General features: G+C 42.0%; 1 protein-coding gene across 2 annotated transcripts in view; it reads left to right on the forward strand.

The window, feature by feature from the left end:
* Positions 1–2501: 2501 nt before the first annotated feature.
* Positions 2502–17228, forward strand: part of LOC108702166 (regulator of G-protein signaling 9) — a 32073-nt gene continuing 17346 nt past the window's right edge. Inside the window, exons 1-9 of one of the 2 annotated variants that reach the window (XM_018237675.2) lie at positions 2502–2764; positions 8816–8912; positions 11151–11201; positions 11345–11451; positions 11797–11848; positions 12228–12286; positions 12579–12655; positions 12928–13009; positions 13853–13915. In XM_018237675.2, the coding sequence (XP_018093164.2) occupies positions 2702–2764; positions 8816–8912; positions 11151–11201; positions 11345–11451; positions 11797–11848; positions 12228–12286; positions 12579–12655; positions 12928–13009; positions 13853–13915 (651 nt within the window). In that variant the 5' untranslated portion in view covers positions 2502–2701. The remainder of the gene's footprint in view (positions 2765–8815; positions 8913–11150; positions 11202–11344; positions 11452–11796; positions 11849–12227; positions 12287–12578; positions 12656–12927; positions 13010–13852; positions 13916–17228) is intronic. The other variant, XM_041578061.1, reaches the window with a different exon arrangement.

The following is a 17228-nucleotide window of genomic DNA, read 5'->3' on the forward strand; positions in this document are numbered from 1 at the left end:
GTTCGGTATTCGGCCGAATCTTTCTATTAAGAATAGGGATGTAGCGAACTGTTCTGCTGCGAACTAGTTCGCGCGAACTTCGACCGTTCGCGTCCGCCGAATGTTCGCGAACGTTTGGGAACGTTCGCATTTTGAGTTCGCGTTCGATCGTTCGACCATTCGAATTCCTTCGACCGCTAAAAATCGAACGATTTCCATTCGTTCGAACGATTGTAAGCATTCGATCGAATGAAAAGCATTCGATCGAATGGCTTCGATCGTTCGATTCGAATGAAAATCCTTCGATCGAATGATTAAAATCCTTCGATCGTTCGAATCGAACGATTTTAGCGGGTGTTCGAAGTTCACGAACTGTCCGCGAACGTTCAAATTTTTGCTGGTGTTCTCGAACGGCGTTCTCGAACACCAAATCGGCAGTTCGCTACATCCCTGATTAAGAAAGACCCTTTCCTATTCATTATTAAATCTGTGCATAGTTGTTAAGGTAACATGAAAATATAAAATATGAAAACCAATTGCAAATTGTCTCAAATATTTCTCTCTACGCCATACTAAACGTTAGCTCTAAGGTGCACAGCCCCTTTAAGGAATGGAGCCCAAAACTGCACTGCATACTCAAGGTGAGGCCTTACAAGAGACCTATAGTAGGAAGAGATAGTGCCTATAGTGGCAGTGTGGTAATAGCCTCTGTGAAGGGACTGTGTCTGTGGGACAGCAGGTATAGTTGTGATTATAGCCTCTTGGAAAGGGACTGTAGCTTTTGGATAGCATGTATAGTAGGGAGAGATAGCTCTATAGTAGTAGTGGGGAAATAACCGGAAGGGACTGTGTCTGTGGACTAGCAGTTATAGTAGGGAGAGATGGTGCCTATAGTAGCAGTGGGGATAATAGTCTCTGGGAAGGGACTGTGTCTGTGGGATAGCAGGTATAGTAGGGAGAGATGGTGCCTATAGTAGCAGTGGCGATAATAACCTCTGGGAAGGGAGTGTGACTGTGGGATAGCAGGTATAGTAGGGAGAGATGGTGCCTATAGTAACAGTGGATAATAGTCTCTGGGAAGGGAGTGTGACTGTGGGATAGCAGGTATAGTAGGGAGAGATGGTGCCTATAGTAACAGTGGGATAATAGTCTCTGGGAAGGGACTGTGACTGTGGGATAGCAGGTATAGTAGGGAGAGATGGTGCCTATATGGAAAGGGACTGTGGTCGTGGGATAGCAGATATAGTAGGGTGAGATAGTGCCTATAATAGCAATGGAATAATAGCCTCAGTACATCATGGAGTAACTCGTGTTTGTCTCACACCAACATGTGGCCATAACTTACTGCTGAAATCTCCAAACATGCCACCAAAGTTTTTTTTACCAGAAATACATGCTTCATTATTAGACTAATTGCATTTCATAATATCTTGCTGTACTCATGACTGTAAGTTTTTTGGACAATCAGGCACTGCTCTGAATATGGCTGAAAGAGGCTGTTAATCTGCTTCAAGGCTGTCAGGGAGGAACATAGCAGGCTGACAGATAAAAGGGCTGGCCCACAGCCTAGATCTCTCTGTCTGCCTCCTTTGGCAGGGAGTTCCCCTGTCAGCTTGGATTTTGGAGCCATATGTTTCTGGGAATCACTATAAACTCTGTGCTCAAACAAAGAGACAATTAAAATGTAACTGCAGGGTGGAAAAGGGGTCTGTGCTGGAGATTAACCCCTAAAGTGTCCATTAACTTTAATATAGCACTGTAAATCCCATAATATACAGGCATAATATATAGTGAATAAAGTACCCCCTCTTGTAAAATATAAGGATATTATTAGTTACCGAGGAGTTTCATGACCATATAAAAACACGAGGCCGAAGGCCGAGTGTTTTTATACAGGTCATGGAACTCAGAGGTAACTTCTAATATCCTCATATTTTACAACTGGGGGTACTTTATTTATTATAATACACAAATTTTAGTGAGTCATGTGACAGAAATGACATCACTACTCACCGTTTATAACTGATGACATCACTACTCACCGTTTATAAGGATATAATTTACAGGATATTCATGGCTTTTGTGTATTATAATGTGTTATTATATTTTACCCTGTGTCGTACCCTCATTCCACATACCCACTGCAGAATTCATGTAAATGAAGCTCTCTTGGTCCTGAGTTGATCACCCTCTCCCCAAAATAAGCAACAGTCCAGAAGGGTATCGGGAAATGCACATTTGTTTTATTTGAATTATATTTTTTGGTTTGTGAGTGAAATGTTATTGATTTTTAGATGCTAATAACTGAAAGAGAAGGGGGCAGTCTCCAGTTATCTCATGCCCTATATAGGTGCTTCTTGTTCATAGCACAGGCATATAATGGTTTCTGTTTCCGTGGAGCATGCAATCTAACTGCATTAGGCACAGCAATCAGTTCACAGAGCAAGGAATTTCCCAAGCTCAAAATAGTGTTAGCTTTTAACCCAGTATATGTAAAGCAATGTACTGTAAAAGGCACTAGGTGTGCTCCCTCTAGTGGTGCAGAGTGGCAATACAGTCTGTGAGCTGTGTGTATACTGCAATCTCTGGCTCCTGGTTGGCTGGAGCAGGCAGCAGTCTGCACATACTTCTTTATCCCAGCCTTGCTGATCAGACCTGCTGCTGTATCTTCTGCGTGAGCAGCTCCTTCTTCTTTCTGCCCTCTCCAACCCCCCTGCTCATCATGACAGTCAAGCATCTAGATCAGGGCCAGCATTTCAGGCCAAGGATGGCATTCCTCAAAAAGGTAACTCTCACCCCTATCTCTGCATTTGGCAACTGAATGACAGCTTTGTACCCACCTGTCACCCCCCCCCCCCCCCTGGGATGTATATTGGCTGCCAAGGACTGGCTGTGTAGTGTCATACACTTGTGGCAACTCACTGCCTGTGTGTGTGTTTAAAACAATAACACTGGGTATGTGCACTGTTTCTAATGGCATTGCTATAATTATCTGTATCACATGTGTATTCATTCTGCTTCCCACGGTGTATACAAATGTATCCCTGTGTACCCCTTACATTGTGTATGTCCCATACAATGTATATTGCTGACCTGTTGATACTTCTGTGCTGCTAGTTAATGTATCAGATATATTCTCGTTTCTGTTGATATATGGAAACAACCCATTTTGTCTTGTTACATTTAGAATGAGTATTTATTTATAACAATCTGCTAATTTTCCCTTTACTGGCAGTATCAGAATGGTTAATATTAATGTCACCCCTGGCTTGTGCATTGGGATCCTATTATTTTTTTTTTAATTTTATATTATTATTTTTATTTTAGGATGTGCTGAAGTGAAGCAGTTGCTGACATGACAATGCATAGACCTGTCGCTCCGCTCTGTTGTCCTCCTGGTTTAATTATTTAATTAAACAAATATGTCTTATTTATAAACAGAGGTCAGTCAGGGCCTTAACTCTTGACTCTTTGGGCTATTCCACACGGGGAGATAGCGACGCGTTTGCGGTCGCGGCGACAAAGCACCGCGACAGTCGCCGCGACCGGCGCAGGCGACAGTTTTGTATGGGCGCCTATGTAAAAACGCCTGTGCTAACCACACGAGGCGATGCGCTTTTCAACAGTCGCCTGAAAATGCCTCGCCAGGCTTTTTCAGGCGACTGTTGAAAAGCGCATCGCCTCGTGTGGTTAGCACAGGCGTTTTTACATAGGCGCCCATACAAAACTGTCGCCTGCGCCGGTCGCGGCGACTGTCGCGGCGCTTTGTCGCCGCAAACGCGTCGCTATCTCCCCGTGTGGACTAGCCCTTTAGAGCTGCAGTCTGGATAAATAAAGTGGAGGTTATTTATAAACACTGGTGCAAATTTGCACTGGGCAGTAACCCATGGTTTGATTGCTTTCAGTGTTCTACCTGCAGCTGGCTGAAAAAAGCTAATCACTGATTGGTTGCTATGGGATACTGCCCATGGGGCAAATTTGCCCAGTGTTCGTAAATGAGCCCCAGTGTGTAGAGCAAAACCCCTAGTGGTGGGATTCATGCTGATCTGTCTGTTATTTATTTTCTCATTGCATACAGTCAATAATGTGTAAGTAGAGTAAGTATAATTTCACACCCTGAGTAGCTAATGAATAGTTGTATTTAATTCAGACTACTCTGGTTTCTAGGCAGCCATGCACTATATATTTATCAAAGTGAATAGCTAATAAACCATTAACATGTTCATTTAATTCTGTGTTTGTAGTTAAAGGGGTGGAAGCCATATCAGCAGAGCCTTACACAGACATAGCGATCAGAAAAAAATGGATAAATAAAAACTCTGGATTTGCTATAAGAATCCATAGAGTCTGATGAGGTGAATGACCTTTAGGGGACCATGTGGGACAGATTCCCATGCACCTGAAGGTTAATATCCCATAAGCAGCTTTGTGCTTGTCATAATAAGCTTGTTGTACAGGGGGAAGTGCTGCCATGGCTGCTTGATTCCTTTGCTCTTATTGCCTGTGTGTATTGCCAGCAGGGAGCACATAGGATCTAGGTTATATTTTATGCACTGGGTATGGGACATGTTGGCATATTTGGGGATAGGTTATTTTTGCAATGTACTCTTAGAGGGTTCTCGTGTCATTTCTGTTCCCTCTTTTCTGCTCTGTCTAAGCAGGTATAGGTGCAGTGTGCAATCTCCTCCCACCCCAAGGGGTGAGGCAATATCTTTCAGTAGTGGCAGAGTAAGTGCTAGGACTGTAAAGGTCTAGAATTTTTTTGTAGAACCCACTGCCTTTTCAGTAAGGTTCAGTCCCCTCTACCATGTCATTTCTGAGCCTGTCACCCCTACAGGAGTCTGATCTCTTGCTCTCAGGTGCTTCTGACAGTCCCTCTCCCTGTTTCTGGTGAATGTTAAAACCATGTCACCCACTGATCCCACTGTCCATCCTGGTCATTGTGTGTCCCCTCTCTAATCCTGCTGAGGGGAATTAGCTGTATTCCCTGTGACAGGTGCAGCTGCTCACAGCCTGTCTATTGGACCAGTACCAGCAGTGAGAATATTCTAAAGCTGATGGTCAGCTGGCAGTTTTTACCTTTTCTGTGTGTTTGGGGAGTAATTTCTGGCAGGGAATAATTGTGATTGGGGCAATAAATAGTTGGATGATCTTTTTCCTGATTATTTGCTGAACTGGCAAACGCTTGCATATGATAAATAGTGATGGGTGAATTTGTCACATTTCTCTTCGCCACGAATTTACAGTGAAACTGGTGAAAAATTGTCAAAACTCGGATTTTGACACCTGCGTCAATTCGCCGGCGTCAAACTTGATGCCAGCACCCATTAAAGTCAATGGGTGTCTGTTAATCCTCGTCGGAACCATCACCTAATTATCTTAATTATCCAAATACAGAATGTACTGGCAACTATCAATAAATTGACCTTCACGTCACGTGCACATATTTCTTTTATCTGTCTGTCTGGCGATAAATGTGTGAAACGGCAATTTTGTCACCGGCGTCGAAAAAACGTTGAATTTTCAGCAGCAAATTTTCGCTGCAAATTTATTCGCCAGTGGCGAAACGCACAAGTTCGCCGCAAATTCACACCTGCCAATAAATTCGCCCGTCACTACCACATGTAACTCCTCTATTGATCACACCCCTAAAGCCTCTACTGTTCACACCTCAGACCCAGACTGAAACTGTGCACATTGTTCACTGTACTGTTCACACCTCATACAAACTGCTGGAGGTGTCATTGTATGTAGCACAGTATGTTCATTTTAGAAGGGTCCAAATAGGTTTCCCTGTCTCCTGCTCTATACTGCCTTCCCTATGCTCACTGTGTGTGCCATACTCTGGTTGCCCATTTATGACCCCACCTCCATGTTGAACTGACATCTCTATCATGCCTGGCCATCTCTATCTTGCCCTACTATATCCGCTACCCCCTCCACTTTTTCTGCCTTTAACTGGTAACCCAGGCATTTGCCCCTATATTCACCCCCAAGAACAGATTGTTAGAATAACACAGTTCTCTTTGCGCTGTCCCTGTCATTCATATGACTGTGCCGTGGGGCAAATGACACAGTCTGTGTTCTGGTTGCCGCTTTTCACACTGATTGGCACTGACACTGCAACATCGTGACTCTGACTTGTTTATTCCTCAGGAAAGAGGCCTGACTAGAGACCGGCAACTACACCATCAGGGGGTCCAGTTCCCAGCTGAGCCCTGGATCTTTGTCTCCTCCTACCTTTTATTAACACGAGATGTGACATTTGCTTAGGTGGGAGGCTAATGTGTTGTGTCCGCTTGTCTCTCTTTTCCGAGGGAAACTGAGCGTACTAATGCTAGTGACGTGTTTATGGGTCAGTCTCTCCTAGTCCCAAAGGGTACTAGTGACAGTGATGATTTTATGGGTCAGTCCTTTTACAGAGAAGTGCTATGTTTAAAAAGATCCATTTTGGTGCCAGTGAATGTCTCTGACTTTAAACACAATGCTCTTTCCAATAATAGTGGCAGGGTGTAGTAGGACACAGAACAGACCCAGATACAGCACCACATACTTTGAAATGGCAGTGCAGAATTTCTCCAAACAGTGCTGATAAATGGCATTGGCATGAGTACAAAGAGGTTTCTGGCACATTATCCCTCAGTGCTACCAGGGACCCAATCCAAAACTCACTTAGTATGTAACATGTTTAGAACATAGGCTCGCTTCTCCAATGGAGTTAAGTGGTGTCAGCGCTCATGGCCTTCGGAATTACAGACAAAGAGAAGAACTATGCACACGTGACATGAAGGTCAATTTATTGATAGTTGCCAGTACATTCTATGTTTGGATAATTAGGAGATTATAATTAATCAATGCCTTTACCTATAGCTGTAGGCCAAATATAGTTACAATCCTCATTAACTAAAAATCCACAGCACTCAAAAGCTTTCTTCTATAGCACAGAAATAGAGCTTTTGTACATTTCCTATATACTGACAAAGTCTTTGGTATTTGGACTCCATTCATTAGTTTCTCACCTTTTTGTGTCTCTCATCTCATATTTTATTGGCTGGTGTTTTAGTAAATCCTTGTCATGTCTGGGCTGGTTTGTTCCACTTGATGAATCTCCTCGCTGGCTCCTGTGCGTCCTTAACCCCTGCAGCCTCGAGTCACAAATAATTAAGCAGAGCACCCAAGCACAATATTAGAGGATATGAGAGAATCAGAAAGCATGGGCATTCAGATGTTTAACACTGGCTCCTCTCAGCTTAGGTTCAGAGAGATTTCATGGGTTTGTTTACTGCTTACAGTCAGAGATCCATCATAGGTATAAAGTATTCTATCATGGTGGCACAGATCCTATCTGATGCCCATTGTAAGCCTTGAGCAGATTTTAAAAGGAAAATATAAATGCAGACGTTGTGTCCTTTTCAGAGAATTCAGCCCCCACAACAGTGCCTGGCGGTCTCCCTCTCGGCAATAACTGGGCGCAGTGTGAGCACCACTTAGAGACTAAATTATAAATTAAAGAGAGATCCTCTCTCGTTTTAAACTATGCATTCATTACACATTGTCAATGTTTTTTTTAAGTTAATGGTAAATGTAATTGCTTTTGAAGGTGGTGTGTGTCTGTCTTTATTGTCCGCACTGCTGGTTCTGACTCCTGAAACATTACAGCAGATGCAATACTATATTGCTGTATTACAGACACTGTGGATAACCAGCTTTCACTATAATATTTCAACAGTCAAAACTAGAGGGGGGAGGAAGGGATAAACAAATACTGTTTTTATTTGCAATTGCATATACACAAACATCTTGAAAATGTTTATTTCATTTGTAATGGGAAGTTGTTTAGAATATAAAGGACAAATATTTTGTGAAAAACAAGAAAGTGTCAGTGCAAGGGCAGGGACTTTTAGGACCCTCCCACCTCTCATTTGAAACAGGCACAGTGCCTTTAGTAGATCTATAGGGAGCTCCGATAAAAGGGCAATTTTTAAATATTGATGGATAATATTAATTTTTAGCTCAGAGTAAAACCAGCACCACCACTCATTATTGCCTACAAGATAATTAGTTATTCTGTGTGTCTCCTTTAAGGGCAGAATACACACTCAGATTCAGGGAGATTAGTCGCCCAGCGACAAATCTCCTCTTCTTCAGGGCGACTAATCTTCCCAAACTGCCTCCGGCCAGCTAGAATGTAAATCGACAGCGGGATGGCAATCGGTGCACTTCATTTTCCGAAGTTGCCTCACGAGGAAACTTCAGAAAACGAAGCACTCCGAATGCCATCCCGCCGGAGATTTAGATTATAGTTGGCGGGAGACATTTTGGGGAGATTAGTCGCCCCCAGATATGAGGAGATTTATTGCCGGGCAACTAAATCTCCCCGAATGTGATCGTGTGTCTTTGCCCTACAGCTGGCCATAGATGCAACGATCCGATCGTACGAATCGTGGATTCGTACAATTTTCAGACCGTGTGTGGAGAGTCCCGAAATTTTTCGTCCGGCGGAGATCGGTCGTTTGGTCGATCGGACAGGTTAGAAAATTTCTGTCGGCTGCCGATAATATCTCTGCGTGTATTGCTGATCAATCGTATGATTGCTGTCAGGGGCAGAACATCGGCTGATCTGTTCTTTAACTACTTTATTTGGTCGGAATGGTAAGACTTTGATCTGAATGGTTAGTGACAGGTCGGGAGATGGGAAAGTCCGATCGTACATTGATTCGTACGATCGGATCTTTGCGTCTATGGCCAGCTTTAGCCTCCTTGGTGCAACATCATAGCACTAAAGTGCAAGCTAGTATTTTCTCCAGTCAATCTTAATTTCCTCATTGTGTCACAGATTGAGGCTCTGCTGTTAGAGATGCAGGATGCTGATACCGGTATCAAGACCCACACACAGCGACTCATGATAACAACGATCCCACATGCTGTTACAGGTACGTATTAAAGTTATCACACAAATAATAATAGTAACAGCAGTAACATCACATTATATCAGCAAGGAAGAACATTTGACCATTAAAATTCAGGTGTCTGAGATGGATCTCTCTCAGAATCATTTTGATGTTACAATCCAGTGTCTCACATTTCCTTTCCCAAAGATTTCATACTCCTCACGGACCACATAATATATTTTATAACTTAGAAAATGTAAAAAAAAAATGTCATTATTACATTAGTATAAAGTACCCCATCATATAGACTATTAGAGACTACTGATGAGCGAATCTGACCCATTTCACTTTACCGATAATTTGTGAAATGGCGAAAAATTTGCCAAATGCATCGAAGTCTATTTTCTCTTCGGCATAAGGCAACATCACCGCTTCAAGTATTTTAATGTATTGAAACAGATCCATGATCCCTGGTATGTGATAAATAGACCCAACACCATAGTATGAGAAACATCCCCATATCATGATGCTTGTGCCACCATGTTTCACTGTCTTCACACTGTTCTGTGACTTGAATTCAGATTTTCCAATAATCTCAACCAACATGCACAACATCTGCTGCCTTCCTTCCTTAAATAAGGGCCGTAATTGACATCTGCTTTTTCACAGAATGAATGACCTCACTAATTTAACTTCACACTGCTATTATTTGGAACAAGCCTCAATTAATGATTCAATTACACAGAATCAGCAGCATGCATGTCATGACTGTTGGGTCTGTTGGCTTTCTATACTCTACTACACCTACTAGTAAATTATTTGCCATGAACACAATTATAATTCTAAACACTTCCCAATATCCATGTATTGTTCATTCTCACTAGCTTTATAGTTATGTGTTACTCTCATTGCTTTTGTCTGTCACTGACTCTCATTCTGTTCTTTACACTGCTGGTTCTGACTCTTGAAACAAAGGAACTCTAAGCACCTTCCCAATATCATTCCTCAGTCTCGCTTATATATTTATGTGTAATTGTCGTTGCTGTTTTTCACACCTGATATAATCTAGCAGAAGCCATCTAATTGACAGACCTGGAGGAGATCTGAATTTTTACATTGTTTCAAGAATCAGAACCATAGAATTAAAGAGACTGGCACACACTGCTTTCAGCTTGAATTCTAGTAAGAACTAAATACCAGCGAGAATGAAGATGACGAACGAATGGTTATTGGATTTGGTTTCGAATGATTGTTTTGGTCATAAGGCAAATAGCAGTTTTTGGGTGGGGTTCCACTTTAAAAAGAAATCTTTCATTTATTTTTGTATTCACCCCCCTTGCGTCTGGGCAGATGTGTCTGTACAACTGTAGATATGCGTATTGATGTGATGTATTTTCCCCTGTTGAGATGCAGATGCGACCGTGTCCTTATTAACGGAGCCATTCCGTTACCCTTTGCACAGAGGTTAAGCACCTGCAACCGTCCGTCTCTATCCATCTCCTGCTTTAATTGCACAAATCAATGGTCTCCGGAGGGAGGAGGTGGATTGGATGGAGGCTGCACTATTGCACTTAGTGGGCTGGTGTTGGCTGTTTGGGTCCTGTGTGGGCTGCGTGGTCCTCTATGTACCTGAAATGCCAGGGCCTATTTTAATTCTCAGTCCAGGCCTGCCCTGAACCCATCACTCAGTCTGTGTGCTAGCACCGGGCCTTATGTGTCTGCCTCTCATACACCAGTTTATAGGCTTCCATGGGGATCCAAATAGGAACATCAATTAATTCACTCTGTAGCATAGTCCAACCATATTCTTACAGCTCCAATTGGCTGTTCATTAACTGACTACATAATAGCATATAGATCTGTGGGGTTCTGCCTACATTTAGCACTGGGTGGATGCTAATAGGTCCCCTGATTACTCACTGATCCCCTAATAATAATAATACATAATGTAATTTGTGGGTTAATAGCACTGTACGTTGGGGATGAGCCTGGAGTTTAGATTGCTCTATATCAGCTAAGCTCCCACTTTTGCCTCCTTAACCCAGTTGTGGGCATCTCCATACAGCAGTGCTGCAAATGTAAATAAACCTTTTAGACAAATGGTAATAATTGGTAATAATGGTAATAATTAATCCTACTGTGTGTTTATGTACAATCCCTGCCTTAAAGCAAGACACAATTCCAGTGCTTCTTCCATTCAGGTTCATTTGAGTATCCCTTTAAGAACATGGTACTTGCATTGTACAGTGGTCAGGGTACTAATATGTACATGCTTTGCAGGTCAAGATATCCTGGAATGGTTAATACAGAGTCTGCAGATTGCAGACGAAGGTCAGTATCAATACAAACAAGCCCGGAAACCTTATTCTTGTTACTGTCCCATAGGAAATTGCATTTCTTCCCCATGTAACATACATATTTATTAAGGCTTTTATAGAGTAGTTTTCCCTTTAACCACCCTCTCTGCTCTTCAGAGGCCCAACACCTCGGAAACCTCATGGTGAGCTGTGGATACATCTATCCCTTGCAAGAGCCCACCAACCTGGTGCTGAAAGCTGACAGCAGCCTGTATAGATTTCAGGTATGTAACTAATGCCTTCCAAACTCCCTGCTTCGTTCACCCCCCTCTCTTATTAGGAAATACCATATCCTGACTGCCCTTACAGTAAAGAAACCCCTCTTAAATATACATGAGATCAGTTGGAGCTGCCATGGTGTTGAATCTATCTATCTATCTATCTATCTATCTATCTATCTATCTATCTATCTATCTATCTATCTATCTATCTATCTATATCTGTGTGTGTATATATATATATATATATATATATATATATATATATATATATATATATATATATATATATATTTCTGTATATGTATAAGTGGTCAGCATTGTGCCTAATTTTCTCTGTTAACTCTTCAGACTCCATATTTCTGGCCAACGCAGCAGTGGCCAGCAGAAGACACAGACTATGGTAGGTTCTTGCCCACATTCTATGTTAACCTGTGTGTATATCTGAATTTGCAGGGAGATGGGGCAGTAGGGGTAGATACCAGCCTTGATTATGTTGGTACTGATGGCCACCTGTTACCACTCTGTATGCATTTAAGAGGGTGCTTTTTATCCAATAGTGTTAATGACAAGGGACAGGTTGTTGTGACTGCCAGCAGCAGTCTGAATATTCCATGAACCATTTGCCTCAGGGGTTCAGTTTTTATATAACTGTGTATTATAAAAGGCTGTGATTCTATTCACTCTGCCTCAGCTTAACTACTAATCCCATCTTCTCCCATTGTTACATCACTTTCCCATTTTTATACTATAATAATATTTAGTTCCACTCTTCATTGCAGCAATCTATTTGGCAAAGAAAAACATCAGGAAAAAGGGCATATTGGAAGAATATGAAAAGGTGAGGGGGAGCAGTGTGTGCCTTGGATATATTTAGGGGTTCATTTTCATCGGAGTGGTCAAAAATGTGTTTTATAGACCTTCCCCCCAATGTTTTTCTCTTATGCAAGTGGGTCAGTTGGAACGTGGTGACCACAGAATGTCCAAATTACCTTAACCAGCCAAAATAATCTCATTTTGGGAGTTATTACTCTCCCAATGTCTCAAGCTGAAGCAAGCAGTTTTTGTAATACAATAATCTGCCCTCTTCCATTTACCCCTCTATGATCTGACATTGTCACATGTTATCACAGGAGAACTATAGCACCCTGAATAAGAAAATCAACCACAAATGGGATTTCGTTGTCATGCAGGCGAAGGAGCAATACAAGTGAGTGTGGCCTTTAACCTACGGCTCTCTCTAACTTTTATCAGTTGCAGTCATGTTTGAGTCACTAACCTCTCATGGTAAATGAAAGCACTGAGCAATAAATATTTAAATGCCATTAGTACACTTTGGGCATAGGAGAGACTGACCCATAAACACATCATTGCCATTAGTACATTTTGGGCATAGGAGTGACTGACCCACAAATATATTACTGCCATTAGTGCAGTTTGGGCATTTGTCTCTATAATTTAAATTTTTTTTTACCTTTTAAGGGCCGGAAAAGAGAGGAAGAAATCGGATCGAGTGGTTTTGGACTGTCAGGAAAAAGCTTACTGGCTTGTTCACCGACCCCCTGTGAGTAAGAACAGTAAGGATTGGTGCAAATCTCCTAGGGATGAAATGTATTGGACAGTTGTTATATTAAAGAGAAACTGAGACTGAAACTTTTTTTTGTATTTGTTATAACATTGTTTTTGAATGGTATTTATAATTTTGCCATAAAAGTATTGCCTTTCTTATACCCATGTTCCTCTATGAGGGGGCTGCCATATTTGTGCAGCAGCCGGGGCAATTTTTGGGGCTGCAGCCCCCCCATCTCCCGCTCTGCGCTTAAAAATCAGCGTCGGATCGAGTCAGAAGGGGACAGCATCGCTAGTGCATTGAACGCTCTCTGCACTAACGAGTTAAAAAAACGCTCTTAAAGTTACGAGGGCTTTTAGAAACTTTAACTAACAGGTTAAGAAGGGACAGTCAGGTTGGCAAAACAGTCAGGTTAATGAACTGCAAGTGACAATTACTTACAAAAACAGAGCCATCAGTGAAAAACGATCAACATGACCCATAGGCAACTTTAAACGTAGATTAATATTTTGAAAATAAATCTTTTTTGTTTCAGTATCACTTTAAGACCTTAAATCTGGTGGCAAAATGTGTCATATTTTGATATCATTTATTTAAATAATGTACATTATAATGCAATTATAGAATTTCTTATATAATGTATCTGAATGTATCTGAAATGGCAAAATATTTGGCTTTCATTAGATTTAGATCCAACTCCGCACAGAAAAAAATTGGTGTAAATCTTTAGATTAAAGGCAAATTCTACCTCTCTGCTTTCTATAGGGAGAAATAGAATACGTGGGAAGGTAGATAGACCACTACATCCCATATTCACTGTGCTTCTTTTTGTTTCAGCCCGGAACGCTGGATGTGTTGGACCATGGACTCAATCGGGCAACTGACCCCAATGTTGTTAAGGTAAATAGGTAAGAGAATTTTCCTATTATCTCGGTCTGTCTGTTAAAGGCAATAACTGTGATTTCTGTGAGCTGAACATCAGGCCATAGTTTTGTGAAAAATATGGAAGCGAGCAGCCATGTAGTTTCAGTACAGTATAAAGGTATAGCTTATTTTGTTTATTGTAAATATTACTGTACATGAAGCTGTGTGAGAATATAAGTAGAGGTACAGCCTGTCAGTATAAAAGTAGGGGTTCAGCCTCTGGGTATATAATTAGGGGTACAGCAACTTTATGTATCAGTGTGTGTGTGTTAATGTGCCTGGGAGCTGCCATGTTGCTTCCCAGTGTAAGCATTATCTCTTTTTCCACACAAGAGAATCCCTCTCCATTCATTGACTCTCAGGGCCACACACAGTCTTGGCAGGGAGCCACTTGACGAGTGGTGCTTGGATGACAGCCAATGAGTCACCCCCCATTTACATATGGACCCTGCAGCCTCGCTGAGAGCGCTGATCACCGTATCCAAGGAAACCCTTTGAATAAAAATCACACTGTTCGTAGTTTATTTTGCTGCTCGTGCTTTAGAGCATTCATGCAGAGACATGCGGCCGACACGATCAGGGAGTGGGGTGGGCTTGGCTGTTTACTGCTTCTCAGTTGCGCCCATACCGCTATATTGTTAAGGAGGTGGGGGATGGTTTAAAGGGGAAGTGTGGCATGGGAAAACTGAATCCTTATTCAGGGATTAAGGGTTTATTATCTGCAGATTGTGGTGATGGCTGTTCTGTTTTATTCTGTGCTCTATAAATTAATTGCCCAGGATGAAGGGGAACTAAACCATATTGTTGTACTCAGATTCGGACTAAGAATTAAAATAGGCTCTGGTATTTCAGGTACACAGAGGCCCAACCAGCCCACACATCTGCCCAAATAGCCCCCACCAGCCCACTAAATACTGACTTTCCATGGCACCTTAAAGCAGCCCCTCTGGCATTTGCCAGAACCCACAGATCATTATCATTACAGCTGGATTAATTAGTAGGCCTCCCAGACCAGAGAGAGGGCACAACCCCAGAGACAGTTTTTTAAGACTCGGTGGCAAGAACTATTGGATGCCAACATCATCTTCAACCAGTTTGTCATTGAGTTGGCCCAATTGGTCCCCACAAAGTCCAATCGTCTTGGCGCGCCTCCATGGCCTTTCCTTATAGAACTCCTTAATTTCAAGAACAGCAATTGCTCTGTGGTAGAGCCAAAATTTCCCAAAATCAGTTCAGAAACAACAGGGTTAGTATATTGGTTTGAGAGTTGGGTCCACACCATGCTATCTCCCGCAAAGGTCAAAATTATGGAAGGGGTGAAAACTTTTCAATCGCCCAGGATCTGCACCTGACTGATAGGAGCAGCCAGAAGTCCACAAAATCATTAAGGTCAGCAGTGCCATTGGGCTACCTTACACCACCTACTGTGGACCTAAGCTGGCTCCGACAGCAGTTTTGTTAATGTTCCTGCCCTGGGTCAGGCTCTGTGTCTGAATTCAGGTAAAGTAAATGAGGCCATGCCATTGGTTGCATGCCCTTATTAGGAGTGCTGCAGTAACAGTCTTACTATACAGTTTTACTATAGCAACTGCTCATCATGAACTAGGGGAATTAGTTCTTTGTACGGATGCCAATGTCACACATTACTTATGACCACATCCAACTATCTTGTGACCCTACAACAAGGCTTTATCTAATGTGGAATTAGTGGAAAAGTGGATCTGTTGGAAATATTACCCTCTGTGACAGCAGTCATCACCTTTTGGAATGGTATAGATAATAGATCTACTGTGTAGGTGATGGTGCTGCCCTGGCCCACAGCAAAGAAGCATAGTCTCTTTTGATCTCAGAGTGAGCTCAAGGGCACCCTATAGGCCAGGTGTCCTCAACCCTTTTAACCGTGAGCAAAAATCAGATTTAATAAGAGTTGGGGAGCAAAGCAAGAGTGAAAAATATTTCTGGGTGGTGCAAAATAAGGGCTGTGATTGTTTTTTGGTTGCCCCTATGTGGACTAGGAGCCTCTAAGCCAGAAATTCAGAAAGGCAACTGGGAGCAACATCCAAGGGGTGTCCTCTACATTAACTCAGAGATAACGATAGTAATAGGCTGAGCCATGTCTCTGCAGATTACATGTTATGGGATGATGTATCTTCATGTAGGGGGGATACTGGGAGGGGGACATTTCTACTGGTGTCAGTGTATTTGTATATGGTTTTGTGCTTTTTTTCTCTCTCTCTGATAATAATATTTCCTAGTGTCTGTATATATACGATGTGGATTGGTCCACAACTACACATATATATCCAGGCCTTCTTTCCATTTTTATTTTCCATTAGATCTGCTTCCCAGTACAATAATGTGGATAAGAATGGTAAATTGTTAGTGTTGGCTCACAGTGAGATCCCCAAAATAGCACACCTGGGGGGGGGTAAATGGAGATGATCAAATCACGGATCAATTTTGTAAATACTTCCAACATACCTACTTCCAACTCTTAGATTTTCCAGCAATACCAATTGAATATCTTTCTGATATAGATTTGCCTTCAATCAGTGAAATAAAGCAAAATAAAATACACTATTTTGAAAACCTAGTCAGGGAACTCTCCTGGCCGTGATGTTTTCCAATAGAATGGTAAAAAAAAGCCCACACTGAAACTTTCTCCCAAACTGTGTTCATGCTCTGCATTGGATCGGACACTTTATAAATGCCCCTTAGCTAAGGTTCCTGATCAACAAAGCACTCTCAGCTGAGAGGTGGTACTTAACTGTGGAACCAGGCAGGAGGGCCCCCTGTCCCAGATGCTTTTGCCTTGGTGATAGAATCACTGGCTATTCAGATATGGGCTTCCCATATGTTTGAAGGGTTGAGGCTAAATTCTGTCACTGAGATTTATTTATACGCTGACAGCAGGCTTATCTGCTTAATAATCTCCAACTCAGCACTCTCAGTGTTACTGTCATACTTGGGTCTCCAAAGTAAATTGGTTATCCTCATAGATCCCCTCCTTGGCACCCCACATCACACATTGAGCAGCTTCAGGTGGTATAATTGGGACTAACAGTTCATAAAAATGTTACTAAATACAGTTTGATGCTCTCAACTTTTTACCAATTGCGCAATGCTTTGTGAGTAAGAGTGAGCTTTTTCTTCAACCTCAGATCTTTGCCCCAAATATAAACCAGCAGTGGGCTCTTTTTTCCACATTTTTTGGGAATGGCCTGTTATCCAACTAAAGTACGTATATAACTTCCTATTATTTCTTCTCCTAGATTGTGCCTATAGGTGT

The sequence above is a fragment of the Xenopus laevis genome, chromosome 9_10S, assembly GCF_017654675.1.
Source record: "Xenopus laevis strain J_2021 chromosome 9_10S, Xenopus_laevis_v10.1, whole genome shotgun sequence".
Taxonomy (NCBI): Eukaryota; Metazoa; Chordata; class Amphibia; order Anura; family Pipidae; genus Xenopus; species Xenopus laevis.